Below are 27,702 nucleotides of genomic sequence, written 5' to 3'. Positions count from 1 at the left end.
TAGAGCCAAAGCATCCCTGTGAGCCCAGATCCCTGTGAACAGTTCTTGAAGTGAGAGTCTTTCTTGGCAAGAAGTAACTATTAGGCCTGTGCTTTTTGTTGTAGGACCCAGTGGTCTTCAGCGTGTAGTAAAACCAACCCCAATTACTGTTCATGATTCAGAGAGTGATGATGAGGAGGACAGTCTAGAACTCCAAGAAGTCTGGATTCCTAAGAATGGTGCTCGGCGTTACTCCGAACGTGAAGAAAAATCTGGAGAGTCAGTGCAGTCCAGGGAACTGTCAGGTGAGAGGGAATGTCTTGCTGGGACCGGTTAGTGGGAGTCATCATGAGAACTGACAGACACACTTGACCTTTATATAATGTGTCCTTACCACAACCTGTGGTGCAGTTAACATTCCTTATGGAATGTGACAGGAGGTGAGAAGGACAGTAGCCCAAGGGAGAGGGCAATCTGGGTGGTGCTCTCGAGGACAAGTGTAGCACAACAAAATATTGTGGAATTGTGGAATCAGGGTTCAGGGAAGGGAAGATGTGAGGACTGTGACTTCCACAGTGGAGGCTTTAGGGCCTTGTGGCATCAGGGTATCAGGGATTAGTGAGAAGCCTGGGCTTCATTTGGGGGATGACTCCTGAGGTGTCCAGAGCAGTGAGAAAACAGCCACTCCGCCAGCTACTACTCTGTCCAGTTGTGCTTAGTCCGTGTTGGTGGCTAGTTGGGTACTTGAGGGAGTCCTGCAGTTTTTCTGCCTCCCCTTACATCTAGTCAGCAGCCTCTACCATTTGTCTCACCAAGAAACTATAATTCTCTTAACCTTCGGTTCATCATTCTTCTGTCTTTCCTTCCCTTCTGTTTCTCAGAACTACGGGCATACCACTCTGAGCAAGGATGAGGTTTTTAAAATTTGTCCACTAATTTCGCTTGGGTACCCCACTCCTTAACATGTTTGAACGTTCGGTGTACATTTAACACTGGCCCTGAAATATATAACCACTTTTGGGTGTGGAAAGCTTAGTTCTTTAGACTTGGAATCATTTACTAATCAATGACTGATTACTCCATTCTTATTTTATTCCTTTCAAGAAATTTGGGTATTTTCACACTGGGGTCGAAGGGAGCTTTTATGGAAACTAAAATTTAGGAAAAGGAATATGACCAGCTGACTAACCTAATGTTTCCTAGAATATACAATTTCTGAATTTAGAACCTAGATCTGTCAGCCAGAGAAAATCTTATTTAAGTATTCCTTTGTATATTCATTGAGCCTTACTGTGCCCCAGGTACTGGTAGGTGCAGTGAGGGATGCAGAGATGAATACATCATGATCCCTCTCTTCTAGGGAACCTCTATCCTGATGGAAGAGTCAGGCCAGCAGTGTAGATGATAATATGCAGGGCATAGCCTCCAGGGGCATCGGGGTGGGGGCGCAGGGGAGATTGAACAGAGGTGCAAGGCTGAAGAATGGGTGAGAACAAAGGCCCAGAGGTAGCACGGCAGGGGTATGTTCAAAGAAAAGTTTGGGCTAGCGTGTAGTCCGCACGTAGAGGGGCCGAGAACAGACAGCCAGCTTGGAACGAGATCCTGGTGGGCCGCGGAGGCTGAGTGGAGAATAAACCAGGTGGGCACTAGAGACCATAGAGAATTTGTGAGCAGCTGAGTGATGTGGTCACCATTGTACTTGAGGAAAATTAGTGTACATTGTTTCCTGTTCCAAATTTACTCTTGCCTTTTGTCCAGAATTTGTACTGAAATCTTTTCTTTTCCTCGGGCCATTCTTCTTTTTCTGTAAGCAGTAAGTGGAAAAGGCAAGACTCCACTTCGAAAGAGGTACAACTCCCATCAGATGGGCCAATCGAAGCAGTTTCCCCTCGAGGAAAGCAGCTGTGAGAAAGGCTGTCAGGTCACCAGTGAGCAGATCAAAGCCGATATGAAAGCAGCTAGGGATATTCCCGAAAAGAAAAAAAACAAGGATGTTTACCCCAGCTGCAGCAGCGCCACCGCCAGCACAGCGGGAACCTCCAGCTCACACAGCACTGCTTCTCAGAGCCCCGACTTTGTAAGGACGGTGAACAGCGGCGGCTCTTCCGAGCCTAGCCCTTCAGAAGCGGATGTGTCCAGGCAGTGTGTCTGCTCCCCCGGTGGGTCAGAGGACTCTGAGGCCATGGAGGAGGGTGATGCAGAGAGTTCTGTCTGCCCCAGATGCTGCTGTCACAGGCCCCAGGAATCCCAAAGGAGAACTAGCAGGTGTTCTGATGAGGAACGTCCTTCAACCAGCCGAGCCTGTGTTGTGAATGGCCCGGATGGTACGAGATCCGCCTTTTCCTTTAGGACTCTGCCACAAGGGGGGTCTTCAGGCCCAGCACATGATGAGAGGACTAATGGGAGTGGCTCTGGGGCTACAGGTGAGGACAGGAGGGGGAGCTCCCAGCCTGAGAGCTGTGACGTGCAGTCTCATGAAGACTACCCTCGGAGGCCCCTAACAAGGGCCAGGAGCAGACTCTCCCATGTACCGCTGGTATCTGAGTCAGGTATGACAATGCCGCCAGGATTAGCAACTGCAGGGCAGGCCTTGCCAGGGGCATGAGCTCGTTCCATAAGCTTGCTTCCATGAGGCCAGTTTGGCAAATGGAATTCTGTGTTGGGGTTCTGTGATCATACAGGGTTTAAACTAATTTTCAGCAGTGGTGCGGGTGGGGGGAAGGCATGTGAAACATCTTGTAAAACCTCCAGCCCAGGAAAACTCAGATCGTTAAGCTTCTGGGAAAAAAATCTAACTCTGTATGTTGACCCTAAATACCATACTGATTCTGATGTCTAAGTCCCAGTGCAACTCTGCTCCCAGACCATATTTAGGGAAGTTACGACTCTTAGTGAAGCTTTAAACCTTAGCCAAAAGGTAAGGACCTGAAGTTGCTGGGGCTGGGGAACATAGCATATGGGTATACCCCTCTGTCTGCCTCTGCACTATTTAGTAATTCTTTCTGAAATCTAGTTTTCTTCCAGTTAGGTTTGCCAGGAGGTAAGCAGGTAAGTAGGTAGTTTGGCTGAGAATTATTTTTGGTGAAGATATATTCAAAACATACATATGTATATAATTTCATTGATAACATTTATAATGTATATGCCAAGGCACTGGATTGGATGGGGTAAGCACATTTCTCATAGTTCTGTTTATATTTCTGACCTTATTTTTAAGTAATCTCTCCTGCCTTTATTAAGTCATGAATAGCTATCAATGAATAATATATTTTAATTTTCTCCAGGTCTCCCTTAATTTGAAGATCTTAAAATTAGCTCCAGAACATAGAGTTAGTTTTTTTTTTTATAGGCTAAATAGAGCCAGTCAAATCATGTGGAGCTAAATAAGCTTTCATAAGCTAAGTGCGAGACCTTAATTATGTACTAATCATAGTACCTTAAACTCAGAATAGAATGAGTTTTCTTCACACATTTCATTATGCTTTACAAACACTAGTTCTGCCATATGATGAAAAATACATTTCCCTTAAAATTTAAATGTTTTATCGTACTTTTTTTTTCTTATACATAGCGCACAATTCACCATGTTAGCCATTTTGAAGTGTACGTTTCATTGGCATTAAGTACGTTCACGCTGTCCTGCAACCATTACCACCATCCTTCTGAACGTTTTCATCCTCCCAAGCGGAAACTCTGTGCCCATTACACAGGAACTCCTGTGACGACGCCTTTTGTTGCGTGGTTTTTCATGTTTGTCAAGTCAGATCCACTTGTTTAACCTTTATGGTTTCTTTATTTTCTGCAGTGGAAGACCTTCCTTATGCATGGTTCAGATCATTGTTCATATTTTCTCATTCTTTTATCCATTTGCTTATTAGCTCTTTATTTTAATCTGTGGGAATGAGCTTAATTTTTTTATTCCAAATTGTCAGAGTTGTTTCAGTGCTGTTTATCGGCATCCATTCTCATTCCTTATTTTGACGTGTTTTTCTGTCATGTGCGTGAGATAAGCTTAGTTTTGTCTCTGGGCACTCTGTTCCATTCCAGTGTTCTGTCCTCTTTCTTTTTTCTTCTTCAGAATTTCCTGGGCTAGTTATGCATTTCTCATTTATTTTTATAGTTTTTATAATAATTTTGTCACGCTCCAAAAGCAAATCTTGGGATTTTTTTGGAACTCCATTGCATTGATCTACTGAAAAGATAATTGTTATTTTTATAGTGTGGAGTCTTCCTTTTTAGGGACTGTGTTGTTTCTCATTTTGTCTTTTGTCTCAGTAAATGTTGTTACTGTTTTGTGGTGGGGTTTTTTTTGTTTGTTTTTGTTTTTAATATAAATACTTAATATTAACCCTAGGGGCTTTGACTTTTTTGTCGTCTTATGCTCCGCTGTCCTCTACCATTTCCTTCTGTCTTGTTTCAGGTCTAGAGCTTTCCTTAGGTTAAAGAATTCTTAGAAATTAGGGGGGGAAAAAGGCCCTCATTTTTACTTTTCTAGGTAAATTATATCTGTCATGATTTTTTTCAATTTGAGAAGATTTCTGATGCGTGTTTAACTAATCGTACAATAGGTAAATTACTACCTCATATTTTTTCAACAATGCAAATGTCCATTTTCTTTCAGTAACAACTTTGCTGGAGAGAATCAAAGTGCTGATTTTAGTATTCTCTGAATCTCTTGGAAAGAACAAATTATTTGAGTAGCTTTCAACTTGGTATTTTTGATCTAGCATGTTTTTGATATCTCTTGGCCATTCTGCTCTTCAGTTTTAAGGAGAAAAATCCACTGTAATAAAGGAACAAAACTTGATTATTATGGATTTTTTAAAAAATCAGTTTTTCAAAGAAATTGTTTGAGTTTTTATTTTGGTTTTCGAATTATGGCCTTATCTTGTGTTAAAACCCTGTTAGAAGCTAGCATAGCTATCTTGTGAATTCTTATTTTGGGAATAAATACCTGTAAGTTGTTTGGATGCTCATTGTACACTGTGTAAAATATCACAAAAATAACTAATTGGATTATCAAAGAATAACATTTAAGATTAATATGGTATGGTTCTCATAAATACTAACCGCTTTCTCTGACACCTCAAAACTGAATTGGTTTGTTTTCTGTGTTTCTGTAGTGTCTTCTACGCCAATGTTAACTATACTGTGTTGTAATTCTGTGTTTTATTGTCTGTCTTTCCAATAGACTGAGCTCCATGAGGGCAGGGACAATGTCTGCTTGTTTGGCATTTTATTCCCAGCTTCTAGCACAATGTGTTACATGGTATGGGGCTCAGTGAATAATTGTGAACTTAATTAAGTGGTAGGAACCAACGTATGAGGTATGTTGACGCTGGTTGATGTATGAAATCATGAGAATTGTCCCCAAAGAGGGTGGCATGAGGGGAAAAAACATGAATTCTTTTTTTCTTTTACATTGGGAAGCCTTTGTTTTTAATGCTTATCTACATGTAAAGTGTGACTCTGTTTTACAACTTTTCTTAGAAAATATGAGCTGCCAATTTGGGTGCTCTGGAGAGCAGGAAATTTAACTTTGAACCCCGTGTTCTGATCAATTAAGGGAGAGAGCATTCCTGGAAGGTGAAGAGTTTGAGAATCAGATCATAAAAAAGAGAATGCCGCAGAAGATTGTAGTTTCAACACTGTCAGAGAGGAATGGAAGCAGATCTCTTTTTTGTTTGTTTTCATTTTTTGGGTACTAGGAGACAAACCCGTTCCTATTAATTGGTTGTAACAGGTGTATGAATTTTATCTGTCATCTGAAATGTGCTATCTTTAGCAGATTCCTTGTCAATAAAGATAATCAGATTTTGCATGAAGTTCCTTCAAGAATACTGTGAAAGAAGGCCTTCAGTGGGCTGGCTAGATCAATAGTTCTCTTCTTTTTCCAGAATCCCAGGGTTTTGTTTGGGTTCAGGGTCTTTAGAGGAAGTTCCATGGGTAGAACTCCTAGGCTGTCTTTTAGCTTTCAACCAGAGTAGCTCCTTTCAGTTGGTTTGCATCGTATGATTTCACAGAGGTTTCAAATGGTAGAGGAAAAGGTTCTGGTGTTTGGGGGGGGTGGGGGTGGCGGGCGGGTGGGCACTTGGATTAGATCTCTAGAGTTCCCATCTAACCGAAGCCTTTTGGAAATTTGCAGTATTGGCACCTTGTTTCCTTATCTTTCTTTCTAAACTTCGTTTGAAGTTACTTACCAAGTAGGATGTTTGTAATCTAGTAGTGGTATCCAAAGGCAGTGTGGTAAGATTTAATTCACGAAGATCAACTTTACTGCATTCACTAAATGCTCTCCTACAGACCACTTGTCAAAAATGAGGACAGTGATTTTTTTAGTGTCGTGTCTTAGAATGTATATGTGCTTGTTAAAGTTTCAGAGATGAATTTAAACCTTGCCTTTAAATAAAATCAACGCAATATTTGCTCTTACAATTAAACTGCCAGGTTTTAGAACAGCATTAGTAAATGAGTTAGGGCTTTACTAACCAGGATCTGGCTAGTTAAAAGATTGCAGGTTTTCTCATTGTCTGGTGTTGCCTCCTGGGTCCACCACTAAGACCGTGGCAGGCTGCTCTACCATCCCTTGTCTCTGTTTCCTCATATGTAAAATGGGGAGAATAATCTCTCTCAGAGGGCTGTCTTGAGGATTCTATTAGTTATTGCAAGTAAAACCCTTAGAAGAGTGCCTGATGCACAGTAAGCGCTCAGTAAATATTTGTTACTATTATTACTCCATTTCTGCACCTGCAGTGCACTCCTTCATTCATTCAGTGAATGCTGAGTGCCATTTGTTCAGTAGATGTTCATTTTAGATCACTGCTAGTGGCTGACATTGACACAAAGGTGAAATAAGGCAGTGTTCTTGCCTTCAGGGAACTTTTAGTTTAAGTGGAGAAACAAAACAAGTATGCAGGGAATTCAGAACCACTTATAAGTTTTGCGGGGCCCAGGTGATTTGTTAGAGTAAGTGGTATTTGAGCTGGACTTTTCAGGAATGGGTAGAATTTCAAAAAGTGAGGTCAGGAAAGGTTGTTTGAGGCAGAAGGAGCTAGAATGATTTTGGCTTCAGATGCTCTGGTGGTGGCAAATGACTAGGACATGGTTTGGAATAAAATTGAGAATAGATACCAGGCCTTGAAATATTTTTACTAAGCAGTAGTTAGTAATTTAAAGTTCAGCAGGAAAGTGGTGAGTTTAATCCACCAGTAGTTTGGGTTGTTATACCCATCCTAGATCCCAGTAGTATTTAGGATGTGTATAACAAGGAATTAGAGTTAATACCCAATTAGATTGTTGATATGGCCGAAGTATGAGAAGGGATAATCCTATATGATGTCCACTGGCTTGAGTTAATGGAGGGTGATCTTGTTTTGGAATAGTTAGTTGGAAATAGCGGTCATGTGTTCTGTTGGGATATAATCCGGTGATACCCTTCCTATTGGGAACCAAGTCATAGATTTGAGAGTTGCCTTGATAGAGTTATATGCAATACGCGGTTGAATGTGTTTTCTTGATGGAAAGAAAGCTAATAGCTAACAATTAGATTTTCCTCTTGCCTTTTTCTAGAAGTTGCCAAAACAAAGCCACGTCATGCCATGAAGCGAAAGCGGACAGCAGATAAGTCCACCAGTACCAGTGACCCTGTCATTGAGGATGACCATGTGCAGGTGAAGGGAAAAAAACCCCACTTAACTTTCAGTTCAGCCAAGTTCCTGAATAATGATTAAAGTTTCCATCTTTTTAATTTTTTGCCCTAAAAGAAGAAATTGCTACTTCTTAACTTGTGCACTGAAAACATTTATGCTTTAAAACAAAAATCTGCAGAAAAACACATCTTTTAACATTTTTCTCCTTGTAGGTCCTTGTATTAAAATCCAAAAATCTTGTTGGAGTCACTATGACCAACTGTGGAATCACAGATCTCGTGTTAAAGGACTGCCCCAAGATGATGTTCATCCATGGTATGGATCTAGGCCTGTGTCATCCAAAAGCATCACAGATGAGCTTAAAGAATTAAAGACTCATAAATACTATAATAACATTTCTTTATTTTTTTTCAAAGGAATCATTACCTTGGATTATTTCTAATTCTGTCCTTGTTCTGTAGTTCTCAAGCAGTTCCTCCATGGTATTTGTGAGGGAACACGTGCAGACTTCATCTTTTAAAACAGCCTCTCCTTTGCTTTCCTCCAAATGATAATTGCTACTTGATCTGACGGAGTAGATTCACAACATGGTGGGCTTTGGAGTCAAGTAGATCTCAGTTTGAATCCTCTCTTGACTGTTGGCCGTGCTATATGACATTGTTTATGTTTTTGCCGGAAGTGGGGATTGTGCCTTGCGTACTTAATGGCTGTAGGTCTGATTGACATCATCAATCAGAATTTCAGTTTGTGGCATGTTATCCTTAGTTCAGGCTTTTCCTCTTGGTCCCATTGTCCCACGTTGCTGTCTTATCAGCCTTCACCGCCTCTACTCATGCCTTTAATAGTGCATCTCTACTTATACATGTATTTACCTATGAACAAATAAGAAGGTAGGGTATTTTTTATGTGAGCTTTTAAAATTTCGCATGTATGATATGTCCATTTCTCCATTTTCACTCAAAATTATGTTTTTTATACCTATCCATGTAGAATTATGAAGATATGAGATGTTTTTTGCCTTGGACAAGTTATATATTGTCTGTGTTCATTTCTTCTTCAATTTTAAATTACACATAATTATGTCTACCCTATAAACACCTATTTTTGAAGATTAAATACAGTAAGTGCATGTGCGTGTCTATGTATGTATGTATACACATATATAGTGGAGGGTCTGACCACTAACTCAAAGCATACGTAATATTGTTAGTTTGTATTGTATTTGTACTGGAGTATTAGGGGCTTTCTTTTCTTTCTTTTCTTTGCATTTGTCTGTTACTACTAGTAAGCAAAGCAAAGAAATCCTTAGCAAACAGTTTGTCATACACTAGGAGAATTCCAGAAAGAAGAGATAAAACGATTTAAACACTACCTCTCTCCTGAATTCTAGAAATCTCTAGACCCTATGTTCACCCTTAAGAGGTAATACTTTACTCCATTCCAGTCAACGAAGTTTTAAAATATCTACTAAATGACCATCTCCTCTTGGACTTTGCTCCTAGACCGGAATCAGGGGGCCCTTCAGAAGCCCAGAGGTTGTAACAGCAGAGGAGCCCAGCCTGGCTTAAGGCATTACTGTTCGCACTCTCCCCTCTGAGGTCTGAGAATCTGCCTCGCAACCTTTGAGGTGCTTTGACTTCCTGTTCTTTTCTCTCTTCATCTCTTGGAGAATCTATTTTTCACCTCTGCACTTGACTCTGAGGATTCATTCTCCCCATATCCTCTCTAAACCTAGTGATGGATCGCATGGCCTCAGGTCCTGCCTTTTGTTTGCCCTTAAACCAAATTGTTTAGCTCAGCTTATCATGAGACCAGGATCCTAAGTAAGAATCTCTGTCCCTGGATATTTGCTGACTGAGTTAATGGTGGGCAAAATGACTAACTGAGCCCCGAACTGACCTCAGCGTTGTCCGGTTTTATAGTGCAGAGCCATTGGCTCCATTATCACCATCTGGTCCTCTCTCTTTTCCTCCATTCCTATCACCTGCCCTGCTTCTCTTTCCTCCTTTCTCCAGAAGGAGAAAATGAGTCAAAAAGGCAGAAACTTGCTTAGCCCTCCAACATCAAGTTAGTTACAGAGCTCAGTTGCTCAGCAGGTGATGACACTGTGTCAAGATGTTATAGAAGAAGTCTTTATGAAATGTTGAAGCGATCAAGCGTATTGGCCGTATGGTTTTATTGTTATCTTCCATCGATTCTCTCTTGAGTTGGACCAGGTTGAAATCTGTAGTAAAAATTGAATCAGAATGAATTTTGAGGTTAAAAAAAAAAAAAGGAAGGGGATATTTTTCTGAAGTTAGCCTACTGTTAACAGTTAAATGCATTTATTATATAGCACCAGTTTTCTCTATAACCCGACACTTACATGTTAAATAGGGAGCATATTTAATCCTGTTTCAGGCCAGCATTTTTTTTTTTCTTTGGAAAATATTTTTTTAATTTCATGATCCCTGTTTGCCAATACACAACATTTATCTGAGTGTTCTCATTCATGGCTTACATGGTGATGGCCACAGGATGTCTCTTATGGTCTGTCTCCCTCCCGATCCCATCTTGTTTCATTTATTCTTTTCCTATCCCCCAACCCCCCCATGTTGGATCTCCACTTCCTCATATCAGGGAGATCATATGATAATTGTCTTTCTCTGACCATAAGACACTCTTAATCTCACAAAACAAACTGAGGGTTGCTGGGGGGAGGAGGGGCAGGGAGAGAGTGGTGGGGCCATGGACACCGAGGAGGGCCTGCGCCACGGTGAGCGCCGTGAAGCGTGTAAACCCGGTGACCCACAGGCCTGCACCCCTGAGGCCAACAATACACCATATGTTAATAAAAGATTTTTAAAAAAATTTTAAAAGATTGTATTTTCTCATGTTCTTAAAGTCCTCATGGTTATTTTAGAGGCTGCTTAGTAATCCATCAAGTGAATGACCTATTATGAATCATGCTTGCATTTGGGGATTTTAAGGTGTTCCAATTTTAGCTGCTGTAAGTGGCAGTGTCTTTTTGTCTGTAATGTCTGTAGTGTCTGTAATGGCAGTGTCTTTTTTTTTTTTTAATCTTTAAATTTTGTATTTATTTCTTATTTTTTTATAAACATATAATGCATTCTTATCCCCAGGGGCACAGGTCTGCAAATTGCCAGGTACACACACCCCACAGTACCCGCCACAGCACACACACCCCCAACGTCCACAACCCCACCTCCCCCCAGCAACCCCCAGCTTGCTCCATGAGACTAAGAGTCACCTATGGTTTGTCTCCGTCCCAATCCCATCTTGTTTCATTTATTCTTCTCCTATCCCCCTAACCCCCATGTTGCATCTCCACGCCCTCATATCAGGGAGATCATATGATAGTTGTCTTTCTCCGATTGACTTATTTCACTAAGCATGATACCCTCTAGTTCCATCCACGTTGTTGCAAATGGCAAGATTTCATTTCTTTTGATGGCTGCATAGTATTCCATTGTGTATATATACCACTTCTTCTTTATCCATTCATCTGTTGATGGACATCTAGGTTCTTTCCATGGTTTGGCTATTGTAGACATTGCTGCTATAAACATTCGGGTGCACGTGCCCCTTCGGATCACTACGTTTGTATCTTTAGGGTAAATACCCAGTAGTGTAATTGCTGGGTCATAGGGTAGTTCTATTTTCAACATTTTGAGGAACCTCCATGCTGTTTTCCAGAGTGGTTGCACCAGCTTGCATTCCCACCAACAGTGTAGGAGGGTTCCCTCTTCTCCGCATCCTCGCCAGCATCTCTCATTTCCTGACTTGTTAATTTTAGCCATTCTGGCTGGTGTGAGGTGATACCTCATTGTGGTTTTGATTTGTATTTCCCTGATGCCGAGTGATGTGGAGCACTTTTTCATGTGTCTGTTGGCCATCTGGATGTCTTCTTTGCAGAAATGTCTGTTCATGTCCTCTACCCCTCTCTTGATTGGATTATTTGTTCTTTGGGTGTTGAGTTTGATAGGTTCTTTATAGATTTTGGGTATTAGCCCTTTATCTGATATGTCGTTTGCAAATATCTTCTCCCATTCTGTCAGTTGTCTTTTGGTTTTGTTGACTGTTTCCTTTGCTGTGCAAAAGCTTTTGATCTTGATGAAATCCTAATAGTTCATTTTTGCCCTTGCTTCCCTTGCTTTTGGCGATGTTCCTAGGAAGATGTTGCTGCGGCTGAGGTCGAAGAGGTTGCTGCCTGCGTTCTCCTCAAGGATTTTGATGGATTCCTTTCTCACATTGAGGTCCTTCATCCATTTTGAGTCTGTTTTCATGTGTGGTGTAAGGAAGTGGTCCAGTTCTGCATGTGGCTGTCCAATTTTCCCAGCACCATTTATTGAAGAGGCTGTCTTTTTTTCCATTGGACATTCTTTCCTGCTTTGTCAAAGATTAGTCGACCATAGAGTTGAGGGTCTATTTCTGGGCTCTCTATTGTGTTCCATTGATCTATGTGTCTGTTTTTGTGCCAATACCATGCTGTCTTGATGACAGCTTTGTAATAGAGCTTGAAGTCCGGAATTGTGATGCCACCAACTTTGGCTTTCTTTTTCAATATTCCTTTGGCTATTCGAGGTCTTTTCTGGTTCCATATAAATTTTAGGATTATTCCATTTCTTTGAAAAAAATGGATGGTATTTTGATAGGGATTACATTAAATGCGTAGATTGCTTTAGGTAGCATAGACATTTTCACAATATTTATTCTTCCAATCCAGGAGCATGGAACATTTTTCCATTTCTTTGTGTCTTCCTCAATTTCTTTCATGAGTACTTTATAGTTTTCTGCATATAGATTCTTAGCCTCTTTGGTTAGGCTTATTCCTAGGTATCTTATAGTTTTGGGTGCAATTGTAAATGGGATTAACTCCTTAATTTCTCTTTCTTCTGTCTTGTTGTTGGTGTAGAGAGATGCAACTGATTTCTGTGCATTGATTTTGTATCCTGACACTTTACTGAATTCCTGTACAAGTTCTAGCAGTTTTGGAGTGGAGTCTTTTGGATTTTCCACATATAGTATCATATCATCTGCAAAGAGTGATAATTTGACTTCTTCTTTGCCAATTTAGATGCCTTTAATTTCCTTTTGTTGACTGATTGCTGAGGCTAGGACTTCTAGTACTATGTTGAATAGCAGTGGTGATAATGGACATCCCTGCCGTGTTCCTGAACAGGCCAGCATTTTTAATAGAACTCTCTGCAGTGATGGGTATGTTCTGTATCTACACTGCTTGATATGGTAACCACTGGCCACATGTGACTGTTGAACACTTGAGCTGTGGCTCATGCCTGAAGAGCTAAATTGTTCATTTTAACAGACTTTAGTTTTTATAGCAATTTAAAAAGATGACCACGTTGGACTATATAGCTTCAGACCAAAGTACCCAGATATTTTGGGTTTTTAAAGGTTTTGCTTTTATGCTTATGATAGGAGTTAAAATCAACTCTGCTCATTTCCTGTGGGTGAATATGTGATAGTATTTGTAAATTATTCTAGGTTTATTTGAACATTACCCATAAGATTGTATAATTTAATAGTTACCATCATTCATTCTTTTTGGTAAGTAATTTTATAAATAGTTGTTATGTTTAGGAAAATTCCCCTCTGGAACACGGACTCTTTACCAGTAAAATCTTAGCTAGGAAAAAGTAGCTTGACATTCCTTCAACATGATGGTGACCACCTTCTTTTAAATGGGACAGAATTGTTATTATTAATTTTTTTAACGGTTTTACTATGAGAGAGAGTGTGCACATAAGCACAAGCAGGTGGGCCAGAGAGAGAGGGAGAGACACTTCCAAGCAGACTCCATACTGGGTGGAGAGCTTGATGTGGGGCTCAGTCTCACAACCCCAAGATCACAATCAGAGCTGAAACCAAGAGTTGGACGCTTAACTGATTGAGCCAGCTGGGCACCCTATGACATTTTCAAATCATTTTGATCAGTGTTAACTGTACTTAATGACAGTGCTTGACCTAGGTTAGAGATATCCCCCTCTGCAGTATTTGTTGCTAATACAGATTGTCCCAGTCCTCCCAGAATGATTCCAGATGGGCTATACACTGCTGTATTATTTTGTGTAAAGTATCTGTAGAGCTTACCATTATTTTCCTTTTGTAGCTACCAGGTGCAGGGTACTGAAACATTTAAAAGTAGAAAACGCCCCCATTGTGAATCGATTTGACTATGCACAATGCAAGAAGTTGAACATGGATCAAGTGCTAGATCAGATCCTCCGGATGCCGCCTGACAGAAACCGCATCATATACCTACGCCCGATGCAGCAGGTAGCGAGCTCGCTCTGCTCTTCTCTGAGCTTGTTGCAGTGATTTTTTTTAGTCTTCTACCTTTTCAACTCAGAATTTATTCATTTGCTCAACCTGTGATAATGAGTCTTTAGATTCTACACAGTTCTTTTAGCCAAGCTAGACTACCTGGTCAGTCTTTGTCCTTAATACTTCTCTGCTTGAATTTTATGGGTTTTTAGCAAGCTATATGATGAGGGCAGTCGTTATTTAAGTTTTTATACTTAATAAAAGTTGCCTGTGCTTATAAGAGCACAGACTCTGGTTTCAGACAGCCTGATTCAAGTTCTTGTTCACTGACTGGGAGCAGATTACTTGGCTTCTTTGTCTTATTCCTTCATCTGTAAAATTAGAATAAAAACCTACACCGATAATAGTTAAATGAATATATGTGAAGTGACTTTTTATCATATCTATATAAGATGAATATTGGCTGAACCTGTTATGGTCCTCCTTTCGCAATGTATGTAAGTCAGACTATTGTGCTGTATGCCTTAAACTTATACAGTGATTTGTGTCGATTACTTCTCAATAAAACTGGGCAGGGGGGAGGAGCAAACATCGTATGTATGACTCTGTGCTTGGTGCTAGAATAAAGTTTAAAGGAAATAATAAATAATCGTTGCAGTCAGTGTTTAAGCTTGGCCCCAGAAGATTCATTCCAACAAACATACCATTTGTTGTCTATCATTTTCTGGGATCGAAGAACACATAGTGCATCATCCTTCTCTTGAGAAGTTTGCTTTTCCAGTAGGAGGTAGACATATTTGCCATTAAGATGGTAAGGTGGGATTGCCTAAATAGAGACGGGGAAGAGGGCTCCTTGAGAGCAATGCAAGTGAACAAAGGCTACAGAGAGGCAAGGGAATGTGTTCTTTAGGTTCGGCAGTAGGCCGGTTTGAATAGAGTATATAGAACCTACACACTCGCGGCTCTGTAATGCAGCCAGTACTTAGCGCTGTGGAGGACATAATCAGAAGTGGATCCCCGGGGTCAGTTACCTGCATCAGGATTCCCTGCTTTAGTGGGTGTGTATATAACAGGGACATGTAAATCAGCAAGTTTGCTGAGAAGAATTTTACTAAGCCCCACTCCCAGCATGGCAAGCTGTGTTCAGGACTGAATGTGACTGTTTGATTTTCAAATCCACCAAAGATTTTAAAACAGGTTCCAAAGGAAGATGACCCGTACTCTAAAGAGAGATTTGCAAGGCGTTCTCTTCCTTGGTCCACCCTATGACATTTTCAAATCATTTTGATCACTGTTAACTGTACAGCCCTGTCTGTGATGTCTTCCGCAGGTAGACACACTGACCCTGGAGCAGAAGCTGTTTAGCGGCCCCTACCCCTACCATATCTGTATTATCCATGAGTTCAGTAACCCTCCCAATGTCCGGAACAAGGTGCGCATCCGCAGCTGGATGGATACGATAGCAAACATCAATCAGTAAGTAAGCTGTGGCCCCGGAAGGGTTTTTGGTCATTTCCTGTGGCCAGGGGTCCCAGAAAGGAATCCTAATTGTTCTTTGTTTGAAATGATTTTGTCTGAGCTTTTCAGGCACTGAACCATAGGACATATAAGATGTAAAAAATGGAGGGAAATTAGTACTTAAAACTAAAAAGCATGCATATATATTTGTAACTTCATTTCTAAACTTAGAGAAAAATTGCAGGAACAGACCATACATGTGCGTTGACTTCATTCCTTTAGCCCCAGTGCATGGCAAAGAGATAAAATTAAAGATCTTTAAACTTAATATTTTACATCATCAGAAAGTTGGACTTCTTTATGGATTTGTTATATAAATGTTTTATTTAGCACCTTATATACACAAGACATTTGATTAGAGTGGCTTTCTTTCTTTTCCCAATAGGATTTTGAAGATAGGAAAGTAATTTTGACCTGACTAGATACGTATCCTCTCATTATCTACTTCTGTTAGCTATTTAATACTTTGTTTGAGATGTTCATTAGACTTTAGGCCCGATACAACTTTGACAGGTTCTTTTTTCCCCATACCCTAGCACTGTTTCTAGTTTTGTAATTTTTATTTAATTCTTCTTGTTGCCTCCAGAGAACTCATTAAGTATGAATTCTTCCCTGAAGCCACACGAAGTGAAGATGACTTAAAGAAATACCCCAAGTACCCCTGGGGTAGAGAAATCTACACTTTAGAAGGTGAGCATTGACCATTGGTTGGGCAGCTTCATAGCTGCTCACTGATTAGATGGAGAGACAGGCCGTAGGGAGGGTAGGAATGGGTGTTCTGAGTATCTGCCAGTAGCAGGGACCAGATGAACACTACTGTCCCTCTGTGAGTCTTCACCATCCCCAAAATAATCCGAAGCAGATGAGAGAAAGCACATTGTACATTCTGCTTACAAAGTATTACAGTGTTTGGCCCTGTTCTTACTTCCACACCAGCAGCATTGTTAATGTGTCTTCTTCTTTTAGGGGTTGTGGATGGAGCTCCATATTCCATGATCTCTGACTTCCCTTGGTTGAGATCATTACGGGCTGCAGAACCCAACAGCTTCGCCAGATACGATTTTGAAGATGATGAAGAAAGTAATTATGGCCTGATTTTTATTCTGTAGTTTGAGTATATCCTACTGTGTTAGCTACTTAATGTTTTGTTTGAGTTAAAAGCAGTGTATGTAGCCTTTATATTGCTTTTCATGTAAATGGGGGGGGTATTTTAAATTTTTAAAAAATGTTATTTTAGTTCAGTTAACATATAGTGTATTATAGTTCACTCTACATATAGTGTATGTAGAGTTCAAGGATTCATCAGTTTCATACAACACCCAGTGCTCATTACATCACATGCCCTCCTTACTGCCTGTCACCCAGTTATCCGTTCCCCCACCCCTCTCCCCACCCAGCAACCCTCAGTTTGTTTCCTGGATTTAAGAGTCTCTTATGGTTTTGTCTTCCTGTCTGATTTCATCTTACTTTATTTTTCCCTCCCTTCCCCTGTGATCCTGTTTTGTTTCTGAAATTCCACATGAGTGAAATCGTAAAGTTGTCTTTGTCTGATTGACTTTCTTCACTTAGCATAATACACTCTAGTTCCATCCCAGTGTTGCAAATGGTAGTTATTTGATTTTTTTTTTTTGATCACTGAGTAATACTCCATTGCGTATATGTACATCATGTCAAAAAAAAAAAAAGTCACCCTACAACCCAGTAATTGCATTAGTAGGTATTTACCCAAAGGATGCAAGCATAGTGATCCGAAGGGGTATCTGCACCCCAGCTATATAGCAGCAGTGGCCACAGTAGCCAAACTGTGGAAAGAGCACAGCTGCTCATGTAAATGTTTTTATTTGCCTTTTGTTGCTGTTTGGTTCTCCCCCTGCCAATAGCAGCTCTCATTTTGTACAGTAAGTTGACTTACTGTGGATATATAAAGGTTGGTGGACAGGAGTCCTGGAGGCAGATATTTCTACCTAGATGTTTTTGTTACCTAGATGCTTATAATTTTCTTACTCTTGACTAAGAGTTTGTCAGCTGTATGGTTTTGAAATTGTTCCATTTACATGAATGATTATTCTCCTTTTGAACTGCTTCTCATTGGATATCATAGAGGAACTTACAATTCAGGTGTAGCTATTTGGGGAAAAACTTGAAGGCTCTTTTGAATAGAGTTCTTCTGAGTGTTAGCACACTTGAACATCCATTTGTAGGAAGTTTTAAAAACATACTTTATGAAGAAACCGGTTTGGAAGAGTACACATACATATATCTGTGACTTACCTGTCTGGTGCGTTTTCACGTTGGGCCTTTAATCATGCGCACTCTCCGAGGCCCCAGACGTGGGTGGTGGCATGGCACGTGTAACGTGGGGCCCAGTCCAGGAGCTACACCTAGTTCGGTGGCATCACATTACAGCACATAGGCTTTTCTCATGTACCAGCTTCACCAGTGACCTCCAGATGATTCTCATAATCCTACATGTTTCCCCTTTACTTTCTAATTTCCAAGGCACCATCTATGCTCCTCGACGGAAAGGGCAGCTGTCTGCGGACATCTGTATGGAAACAATAGGAGAAGAAATCTCCGAGATGCGTCAGATGAAGAAGGGTGTGTTTCAGAGAGTAGTGGCCATTTTCATCCACTACTGCGATGTCAATGGGGAGCCAGTGGAAGATGACTACATTTGACTGGTCCCTCCTACTTCCCAGGTATTCTGGCACAAGCCAGAAGGGGTCGCCCAGCCGCTGGCAAGTTCCACAGGGATTCAGGGCATGCAGTTTGGAGGCCCTGGCACATTTTGGTATATAGGAAATGTATAAGGAACATTGAAGTTGTATACAAAGATTTGTACATAGAGGAAATATACAAAGAGAATTCCTGAGTACCACCTTTATATCATATGTTTATACAATTTAATTTAAGAATTCATTTTAATGAAGGCAGATAATTGGAAAGAGTTCATTTTGTTCATTTTTCCTGACTTAGTTCATAAAGTTGTCACTTTTTGGCTGAGCCCCCATTTACTATATTCTTAATAATCATTGTCATCCCCTTAAATCTGTGCCTTTTTCTTCTCGAGCAAAGCTGTTTGAGTAAATCTGTTGAAGAGTCTTTTTGTCTTGTGTGCTTTTTTCTGTGTTATTATTAAAACCAACGAAACCCTATAGGAGGCAGCTTTATATAAGTTTGTGTACAAAATGGTGATTCTTTTTTTCTTGGTATTATAGTTGCCGTATTTCTTAAAATCAAATAAAAAGATTTATGAGTTTAAAAGAAAATTGAGTTTGAGAGGGAAAATGGAAGTTTCCAAAGCATTTCTAATTATTTATTTCCACATTCAATTGTGTATATGCTTTATCTTGAATATAAAAATAAAAGTTTATTAAAAACGTTTTTCTTGCCTTGGACCTGAATCCCTGTTTTAAAGAAGAGTAGCAAATAACTGCACAGAAATGGAACGTGTAGAGTTGTGTCTAAGTAAGATTCCAGTGTAATCCTGTCTCTCGTCTCTTTTTTCTCTAAAATCCTGTGGCCGCAGAGTAGTAAGTAGAGCTCTGACGTGACTGAACACTGGGAGGGGCAGAATTTCCCAAAATACTTGGTCACTAGGAGATGGCCTTTCTCCTTTCTCAGAAGAGAACTTCACCTCGATCTATGCCTCATTATAGGACCAGGGGTCAAGAGCAAAAAAAGCTTTTAGAGCAACACCTATGTTTGAGGGATAGCTTTGCCGCTTGCTAGCTGAGTGACCTCACAAATTGCTTAAACTGAAAGTCTGTGGAAAAATTTTGTCAACCTTTCCAAATGGAATATGTACAGATGGTCTCTATGAGGTGTGATGGCCCTTAGAGACTGCCTAATCCAACCTTTTCACTTACGGGGATTGAAGCCCAGAGAGGGAGAATTTCTCAGTTACGGTCAAGAACTGGTCAAGGCTAGGTAGGCAAGAATTGAAGTGTCTGTCTGATTCCCACTGGGCTCAGTATCACGTCCATAGGAATGCAGGAGCACCAGCAAGTTTTCCTAACACTAAAATAGTGTGAATGATCATCAGTGTCTTTTCATCAAAGTTCTCTCTTTTTCAAGACAATTACTTCTATCACATTGGGGAGAATTGTCCAGTACCACATTCAGTCATCTTTTTATTACCTTATTTTTAACTCGGCCAATCTCCCTTTTAACTAAGAGTGTGTGGTACTCTCCAGTTTCGAAAAGGCAGGAAACAAATTCTAAAACATTCTAGATATTTTGAAATAATACAAACCTCCCCAACTTAGACTGAGTCTAACCCTGTTTTTTCAGTGTAACCGAAATAACCAAATCATCTAAACAATGCTCAGATGGGCCGCTAGAGGCCGCTGCCTTCTAACTTGTTAGTTTCTCTCTCCTGCTTATCTAACCCACTGTAAGAACAGGGACAGCAGGAAGTGCTAAAATCATTGCGAAGGTGTCCAGACCAGAACATCTGAGAAACAAAACCGTGAACTTGGAAGAAGACTCCTGTAGGAGGCATTTGGTCAGTGTGTGCAGAATGAACGGCTGCACAGCCATTGCCACACAGCAGGGTCAGCCCACTTGCTGTCCGGGGGCCACAGAGCATGTTACTTCGGGCTCCCCTGTGGCCGTCCCCACAGCCACAGAGGGTACTTCGACAAACAGACGTGGCTGTGTTACAATCCAACTTTATTTATGGACACAAATTTAAATTGCGTATAATTTCCACATGTCACAAAATATCTTTTGTTTCCCAACCACTTCAAGAAGTAGAGACTGTGCTTGCAGGCTGGAGGACCTGGCTCCCAGGCCGCCGTGCGCTTGCCCACACCTGCCATCGAGAACGGAATTGTCGCATCCAGCCATGAAATGCGGTGCAGCGTCTGTCACACATAAGAACTGTTGCAGACGATGACTGAATTAATGTCAGTGAGATACTCCTCTCTTGGGATGCTGCCAGCTGTGACCGTGAATGACCTCTGGAGGGCGCAGCGGGCTCACATCTCCTACAGAGACCTTACCGTGAGACTCAAAACCTGGATTCAGATCCTAACTCGTCAGTGACTGCCGAGTGACCTGGGGATGGCCACAGCCTCTACTCCGGGGGCTCCGTTTCCTCAGCTGTAAACCGGTAGCAAGGAATAATGGGTCCACCCTACAGGGCAGTTGTGAAGGTGCAGTGAGAGAGCCTCCAAAAACGGAAGATGGGCCACAAGGGGACAAAACACGGCTTCTGCTGTAATTCCCTTCATTAGGGAAGGGGGTTTTATTACTCTTTCCATCACCTCCTGTTTCTTCGGCCCTGTTCCAGGATGGTAGGAAGCAGAGAGAGCTGGTGAGGCCATTAAGAGGAAGTATTGATACCATGAAGGCATTTTTAAAAGTGTTTCCATGGGAGCCTGGGTGGTTCAGTGTTGAGCGGCCAACTCGATTTCAGCTCAGGTGGTGGACTTAGGGTCGTGAGATCAAGCCCCTGTGTTGGGCTCCACACTCAGTGGGGAGAGTCTACTTAGAGTCTCTGCCTCCCCGTCCCCAAACCCAAGGTGTGCATTCTCTCAAATAGATATTTTTTAAAAAAAGTTTTACCAAGTGGTTTGCGTACATGCTCATACTAACCCTTTAGAGTGTGACTGATCATTCCGTCCCTGCTTTACCACTGGGGAAATCAGGGTTGAGCAAGTTAAGTATCTTGTCAAAGGCACGCATCAGGGAACCAGCAGAAGCAGGATGCTGTCAGTCGGCCTGCAGGGCCTATGCCCCTGGGGAAGAGGGTCTCAGTCCCTTGAAGGGGGACCGGGAGGCCAGCAGAGACCCAGGTAGGATGGGCCTTCTCCACAGGGCACCTGCCTCATAAACGCTAACCCACTCTGGCTGCCCTTCACGTGGTTAGCACAGTCCCAGAAAAACGGAGGCTGCTGATTTTCCGATGCGGGCCTCCCATGCCCTGCTCATCCCCGGGATGCAGCCAGACCAGAGGAGAAGCAACCCCGCTTGGCAGACAGCATTTGCTGTGTGGCCTGGAATGACGAAGCGTCCCACGTATTGATCCAAAATGACACTGACAGTGTAGTTGAAAAAGGCAGGTTGCAGGTGATATTCTAGAGCGTTATTTATATATAGGAACAAAACAAGACCACATATTTTTACCCATCCATTTAGACATACGGAGATAGACAGGACGCAGTCTCGGTAGAAGAGCACATACTTCCCTGGAGGGGAGTGGGATTAAGCTGGAGTCAAGGGGTGTTTTACTCTACCTGTAGTTAGAATTTTGTATCGTGGGGACGGACTGCATTAATACATTATCTGCGTAACCTAACCCATTATGTAACCCATCATTTATGTTGTCTAAAAATAGGTAATTTGTGTATTTGGAAACAAATTTAAGAGGAGGAAAGCACTCTGCTAGAATGGAGTGACCTGCAGTGTTTTGGCCCTGACTCCTGTGACCTTGGCAAATCACCTTCCTTGACAACGTCGGCTTCCTTTTCTAGAATAAGCTGTCAGTAATCCCTCCCTGCAGACTACCATGAGAGGCCCAGGGACCTCATCGGGAAAACAAACCATAAAGTGCCTGCAGTGGTGAGCTCCTGGGACAGAAAAGCCTAGCTAGATAGTGTTCCAGGCTCCAAATACGAAGTGTGGCAAAGTCAAGTTACCTTCCACTGGAGCCACTCCTCATCTGCACACCCCAGGGAGGCTCTGGGATACAAGACAGTGCTCGCTCGGCCTCGTACAGAGCTCGTACTGGCTACTCAGTAGCCCGACAGCTGAATTCTGGAGAGAGTAGGAAGGATCCGTGCAGGAGGGCCTTTCCTCCCCATTAATCATCTACTGCATTCCTCCCTTGTTTAAAGACCCAAAGAGAGGCTCAGAGGGTGAGAAGAAGCCAAAGAAGACACTAGAACAAGTGTGGGGCAGGGCTGCACACTGGAACAGGCGCGTCCTAGATTCCTGTCCAGGCCCCAGGCTGAAGCAGAAGGGCACTTCCTAGGCAACAGGAGGGCAGGGCCACCCCTGCTTGCTCACACTCTCTCCCAGCACCGTGCCCTCCACGAGAGAGTGAAGTGAGCTCAGCCCCGTGTGCCCTCGGTTAAGACTGTGGGCTTAGCCATCACACTCCCTGCGGCCACACTCGAAACACATGCTTCCCGCCCTGGGGCCCGGGCTAGACCTCTCAGCTGATGTCTGCTCTGCTGCCAAGTGGGAGAGATCTGGGTACTTACTCTGCAAGGATTTTATGAGGATTAAGATAATCTACGTAAAGCACTTACCACAGTGCCTACCAGAAAGGAGGTCATTAAATGTTAGCTTCTCTTATTATTGCTACATTATTATTACAATTATTATTATTATTAACTCAGATATGTTCTGGGGTGAGCTTAAAAAATAAAAGAGGGGAAGGGAAAGGAGAGGCCATCTGAATCAAATATAATAGCAATTAAATATATCACCAGTTTCGTTTTCCCTCTCTCTCTGGTTCCAAAAGGTATCTAATTCCACTGGTGATTAACCACATTCATGCAGAAAGTTTGGAAGTTCCCCTCCGAAGTCCTCACAGCCCTTCCCAGCTTCAGGAACCCCTTGTCGGGTAGGGCACGCCCCCCCCCCCCCCACCAAGTCCTCCAGCACTCAGCTCCCTTTTAAACACATAACCACTGGGCTCAAGTTAGAACTTTAAAACCTTGTTTTGTTTTCATTTATTTATCTCTATGACTGCTTTCTATTTATGGCAAGTAGTGCTGATTTTCTATTCTGGGATCGATATAATGTTTCCCACTAAAATGTTTATCTAAATGAAAACTTGAATTGACTTCAACGAAAAATATTAAGTAAATCACAGTATTAGGCAGGACACACGGTAGGGGATAATCCTAACGGGGGCCCTTGGATGTCTGTTGGAACACTCCCAACAGTCCTACCAGTTCAGAGAGTTTCTTTGTTTTGTGGACGAGACAAACAAGGCACGAGCTGGTTAAGGTCCAGAGCAGAACGCCGTCCCAAAGCCAGGCCTTCAAGAGCATCCCTGATTTTTTAAAATTTAAGCCAAACACTCAGCCTCCATTTTCTAGACTGAATGAAGAAAAGATTGCAGATCACAGCTAGAAAAATTAAGTGTATTAATCTTTTCCACTCACAAGACCAGCTGTTACAAGGAAGGACGTCGATCAGAGCACAGCGGAGTAACAGAAAGTCAAAAGCAACACTGATCTCTCCCCGGAGAGAAATGCAACACCAACGAGAGAAACGGGCAGACAGCACAGCACCAAGAAAACATTACTTCGTTCTTCCTTGAAGACAATATTGAAGGCAGGTTTGTCATAGCCACGCGCAGCCCCTCCCTGGATCCCCTCCCTCACCCACCCACCACCCACCCCCCATCTCCCAGGTGGACAGCAGCTCGCTCCAGGACAGAGCAAGTGAGCAGCGCGAAGTGGAAATGGGGGTGAGATGAGAAGGCGAAATCTCAGGAAGAACGGGTCTGTCCACAAGCACATACTTGGGGGTCAGTTGAAGAAGATGGTTGGAGCATCTCTTTTGCTTTCCAGCTGCCGACCAGGAGCTGGATGAGGAATTCAGGGCTTCTACCTGCCCAGGCCTGTGAGCTGGAGAGGCAAGTTAAGAAGAAGCACAGCTGTAGCCCCTCGATCCCACGTGTGGGGTTGTCTGGTGGCAGCAACCATCACCGCCGTGATTGTCCAGGCTGATGTGGCAGGTGTAGCCCGAGGCGTACGCCCCCTCCCTGGAAGCATCTCTTCTTGGCACCTGGGGCTTGCTGGAAGACGGTGGTCTTCTCAGAGAAGACCGCGGAATGAGTCTCCTTCCTTGGACAAACTCTACATCTCCTCCTTCTCAGTCTTCCATACGCGTGCTCTATTACCGGGACTCCGGGAAGCCAGACCTCTCAGAAATGCCCGGCTGGCAGCTGTCCAGACGGAGCACCTCTGCTCCCGTCCTATAAACTTCCAATGTGGCTATTGGGTGCATGGCCATGTCATCCCGGCCCCGGTCCAAAGCCACAGAGAAGAAGAGGCCTTCTCCGCAAAAGAGACCATCTTCTTGACGATGGCAAGGGCTTCCGTTTCCTCAATCGCTACTGTTTCACTGGCCCAGGGTGCTCATGACCTCTGCAGACACCAATCAGGCGCTGACCCACAGAAGCGTGTCCCGAGAGTCCAGAAGGTGATGGCCTGAGGATACGGGAAGATCTCATTTTTCCACGCACGCTGTCCTCTGTGGGTCCCTGTTGAATCCAAGTTACCATTGAATATGGTAGACCTACCACCGAGAAATCACGGTTTACACCAGCAGATAAGCTTGCCAAGCTCCCGGGAAAAGAAACATTTCGTAGGGAATGTCAGTCCTACTGGATGTATGCTCGTGTGTATGCGTGTACGTATGCAGTAGCCGGTACTGTCGACTTAGAGAGAAAAGCTCACCAGTTGCCACAAAGCATTAAACCTATTCCTCCTCACGATGATCTGGTTCTCAGGATCTCTTAGTTGTTCCCTAAGAAGTTCTTCGTGCTTTGAGATCAGAGACCTCATTTAGACAGCCTGGGAAGAACTAGACACCTGAATTCACTCAGCTCTGCCTTTTCCATGAAAAAGTGTAGAGAGAAAATGCAGCTGTGAGGAGGCCTGTTAATCTTCTCTGGGAGGGTCCCCTATGTGGGGTGACTAGCTGGCCTCCTTTGCCTGGAACTGATGGCTTTCCTGGGATGTGGGACTTGAAGTACAAAAAGCGGGGTGTCTGATCATCCTTCCCATTATTTCTGAAGACAGAGAGAAGGGGGAGAGCCAGTGAGTTCTCCTTCCACGGATAAAATCAGTGATAAGGAAGCAATTGTGGCTTCTGGGATGACTTAGGAAGGAAAGTGGGGTCAACAGATCAAACACAAGGGCAAGGAGAACTGGGGAGGCTAGACACTTTGGGCCCATCTCTATTTCGTAACCTCCCCCACCACCCACCACCCACATTGCCTGCTCGCTGGCCTGGGTCCCTAAGGACCAGCAATCCATCTTCGCAATAGCATTTTTGTCAGCAGTCAAAAGAAAGGCTACTGGAAAAAAATCTGCCCTCAAGAGATTCAGCCTAGGGAGATAATTCACCAAGATGAAATGATTTGCCGGTAGCTTCGAGATCAAGGCAGCATCTCCTAAGGAGCTCGGAGGAAGTGAGATGCTTAAAATGATGCAGAAAAATGGAGCCCCAGCAGCTTCACAGGCAGGGGGCCAGTGAATTTTCCCCAGAAAGTAGTGGTCTGTGATTATGTCTTTGCCCCAGTGAGCAAAATGCCTGCCCCGAGACCAAGCACTGCCTCAGCACAGGGTCCGGAAACCCCCGAAATGTGTCTTATTGGAGCAACTTCATTTCCTCGCCAAATCAGTTGCAAGATCATCCTTCAGCAGTGTTCTCGGTAAAGTTGCCGTTCCTTTTCCCATGTCACAGAAGGAGAGTGGATCAAGATTCATTCCACGTGACCTCAGAGCCAGTATGCCAAAGAGAAAAATGTCATCTTTAAACACACAGAGAAATTAGACTAACAGTAAAGATGCCTTTGGATAATGGATCCGAAATCAAAACCTGAGCAGTTTCCAGATCTATCCCCAAGAAAAAAGAGAAATGTTCTTATCTATCAACCAGAAAACACTGACGTTTCACTTGTCAGCTCTTTAGTGCTTCTGGACAGACATCTTGGCATTGGTATCAACTTCATTTCATTACAAATCAAGGAGGTGGTCGGAATGGAGAAAAGACTTAAAAGGGTGTGTAGATGGCAGATCAGTGTCTCCCAATATCTAGGAGCTCTCAAAAGGGATAGGGAGCTAACTGCATTGGCCCCGATGCAAGACGGAGCAGAGATGGGGTTGTGTCCCAAGAAAGGGAAAAACTTTCTTACAATTAAAACTTCCCTACAATAGAAGGAACTGCAGTAGGAGGTAGTGAGCTCCTGTCCCTGGAGATGTGCAAGCAGAGACTGACCAGACTTCCAGGGATGCTATGGAAGATGCTACTCCTGCACTGGATGGGAGGCTGGATCTGGGGATGCCTGAAGTCCCTTCTCAACTCCGAGATCCTCCGTATTCTGGCCTTGGGTCCTCTCCCACACTGTGCTTCATGTACCTTCCCTGGGCCCTTGGCCTTACTGCCTCATGCCTCACGGGTGGTGATGAGGGTCAGGAGAGATGCCAGGGTGTCCTGTTCATGCAGACACGAATGGGAATGAATGGCTTAATCATGAGCCATGTTCTCAATCAGAAGCATGATTCCAAGGATTCTGGGTCATTGTGTATGGGCAGTTTCTCAAGTTCCTGGTGGTGTCCACTGTGCAGAACTGTGTACCTAGGGAGGAAGGCAAGAAAGCATGAGAATTCAACAGGCTCCTTCAAATGCCCCCAAGAGGGTGTTCCCACCCGCTACTGTTGACTTCCTTTCTGCTGCATGCTTCTGAGAGCATGGCGAGGTGGCGCTGGGCATGGGGGGACATCAAGAGGGAAGTCCCCAGAACTGAATCCAAGTTGCAAGCTAAGTTTCCTCTACCGGGGAGGGTTCTGAATTCAGTAATAACAAAGTACTGAGATTCGTAAAGTACTCAGAGTCTGAGAGACACAGTAACTGTATTTGTTTCTTTGATTCCTTTTGGTGACATTTGGGAAAGTAAATCAATTAGACGATCAAACAGCCTGTTGACTCCAAGCATCGCCGTGAAATTTACTACTTGACAAGTGTTTATTATTTGTCTGCAGCATCACACAGCTGCTCTCGTATGTTAAGTGCCTTTATATCCATCTCCGTCGCAAGTGGGTCTTATCATCAATAACCCAGATTCCAGCATCTGGCAGTTATTCTTATGAAATTTCTACAGAGTTTCGGAGCACGACCACCGCTCACTTCCCTCAGGCCGATGTCAAGCCCATTCAGTAGAACAAATAAACACATGCCAGTTATTTGGCATCATATGTTGACAATCCACTTGGCCGTGGCTTCTCATGAATTACATTAATGCTTTGCTTTGAATTATAATGCATTATTGCTGACTTCTAATGCATTATTGCTGACTTCTAGTGACTGGTATTTACCAGGTACCGCACACACATTTCTCCCGTGTCACCTTATTTAATCTTCACGACGGAAGACAGTATTGTATTTTGCAGTTGAACAAAGTGACACAGAGCTTCAGTGACTTGCCCAAGAGAATAAAGGTAATAGGTGAAGAAAAAGTCAACCAAACTCTATCTGATGCCAATACCCATGTTCTCACACAACCCTTGGACCCGGTATG

The 27,702-nt window shown here is 42.9% G+C and overlaps 2 protein-coding genes across 6 annotated transcripts in view; one reads left to right on the top strand and one right to left on the bottom strand.

Annotated features, from left to right (window-relative positions):
- Positions 1-18,815, top strand: part of FBXO38 (F-box protein 38) — a 59,526-nt gene extending 40,711 nt beyond the window's left edge. For 3 of the 5 annotated variants that reach the window (XM_045999374.1, XM_045999378.1, XM_045999375.1), the window contains 9 exons: positions 105-284; positions 1,794-2,528; positions 7,549-7,649; positions 7,841-7,943; positions 13,759-13,925; positions 15,244-15,389; positions 16,018-16,121; positions 16,398-16,511; positions 17,931-18,815. In XM_045999374.1, the coding sequence (XP_045855330.1) occupies positions 105-284; positions 1,794-2,528; positions 7,549-7,649; positions 7,841-7,943; positions 13,759-13,925; positions 15,244-15,389; positions 16,018-16,121; positions 16,398-16,511; positions 17,931-18,109 (1,829 nt within the window). In that variant the 3' untranslated portion in view covers positions 18,110-18,815. The remainder of the gene's footprint in view (positions 1-104; positions 285-1,793; positions 2,529-7,548; positions 7,650-7,840; positions 7,944-13,758; positions 13,926-15,243; positions 15,390-16,017; positions 16,122-16,397; positions 16,512-17,930) is intronic. The other 2 variants (XM_045999376.1, XM_045999379.1) reach the window with 2 other exon arrangements.
- Positions 18,816-20,003: 1,188 nt separating this feature from the next.
- HTR4 (5-hydroxytryptamine receptor 4) overlaps positions 20,004-27,702 on the bottom strand; it is a 188,683-nt gene continuing 180,984 nt past the window's right edge. Inside the window, exon 8 of the mRNA XM_046000622.1 lies at positions 20,004-26,762. Within this exon, the coding sequence (XP_045856578.1) occupies positions 26,675-26,762 (88 nt within the window). The 3' untranslated portion in view covers positions 20,004-26,674. The remainder of the gene's footprint in view (positions 26,763-27,702) is intronic.

This window comes from Meles meles, chromosome 3 (assembly GCF_922984935.1).
Source record: "Meles meles chromosome 3, mMelMel3.1 paternal haplotype, whole genome shotgun sequence".
NCBI lineage: Eukaryota > Metazoa > Chordata > Mammalia > Carnivora > Mustelidae > Meles > Meles meles.
The sequence above is the reverse complement of the archived record's forward strand: the minus strand, read 5'-3'. Positions and strand labels throughout refer to the sequence as shown.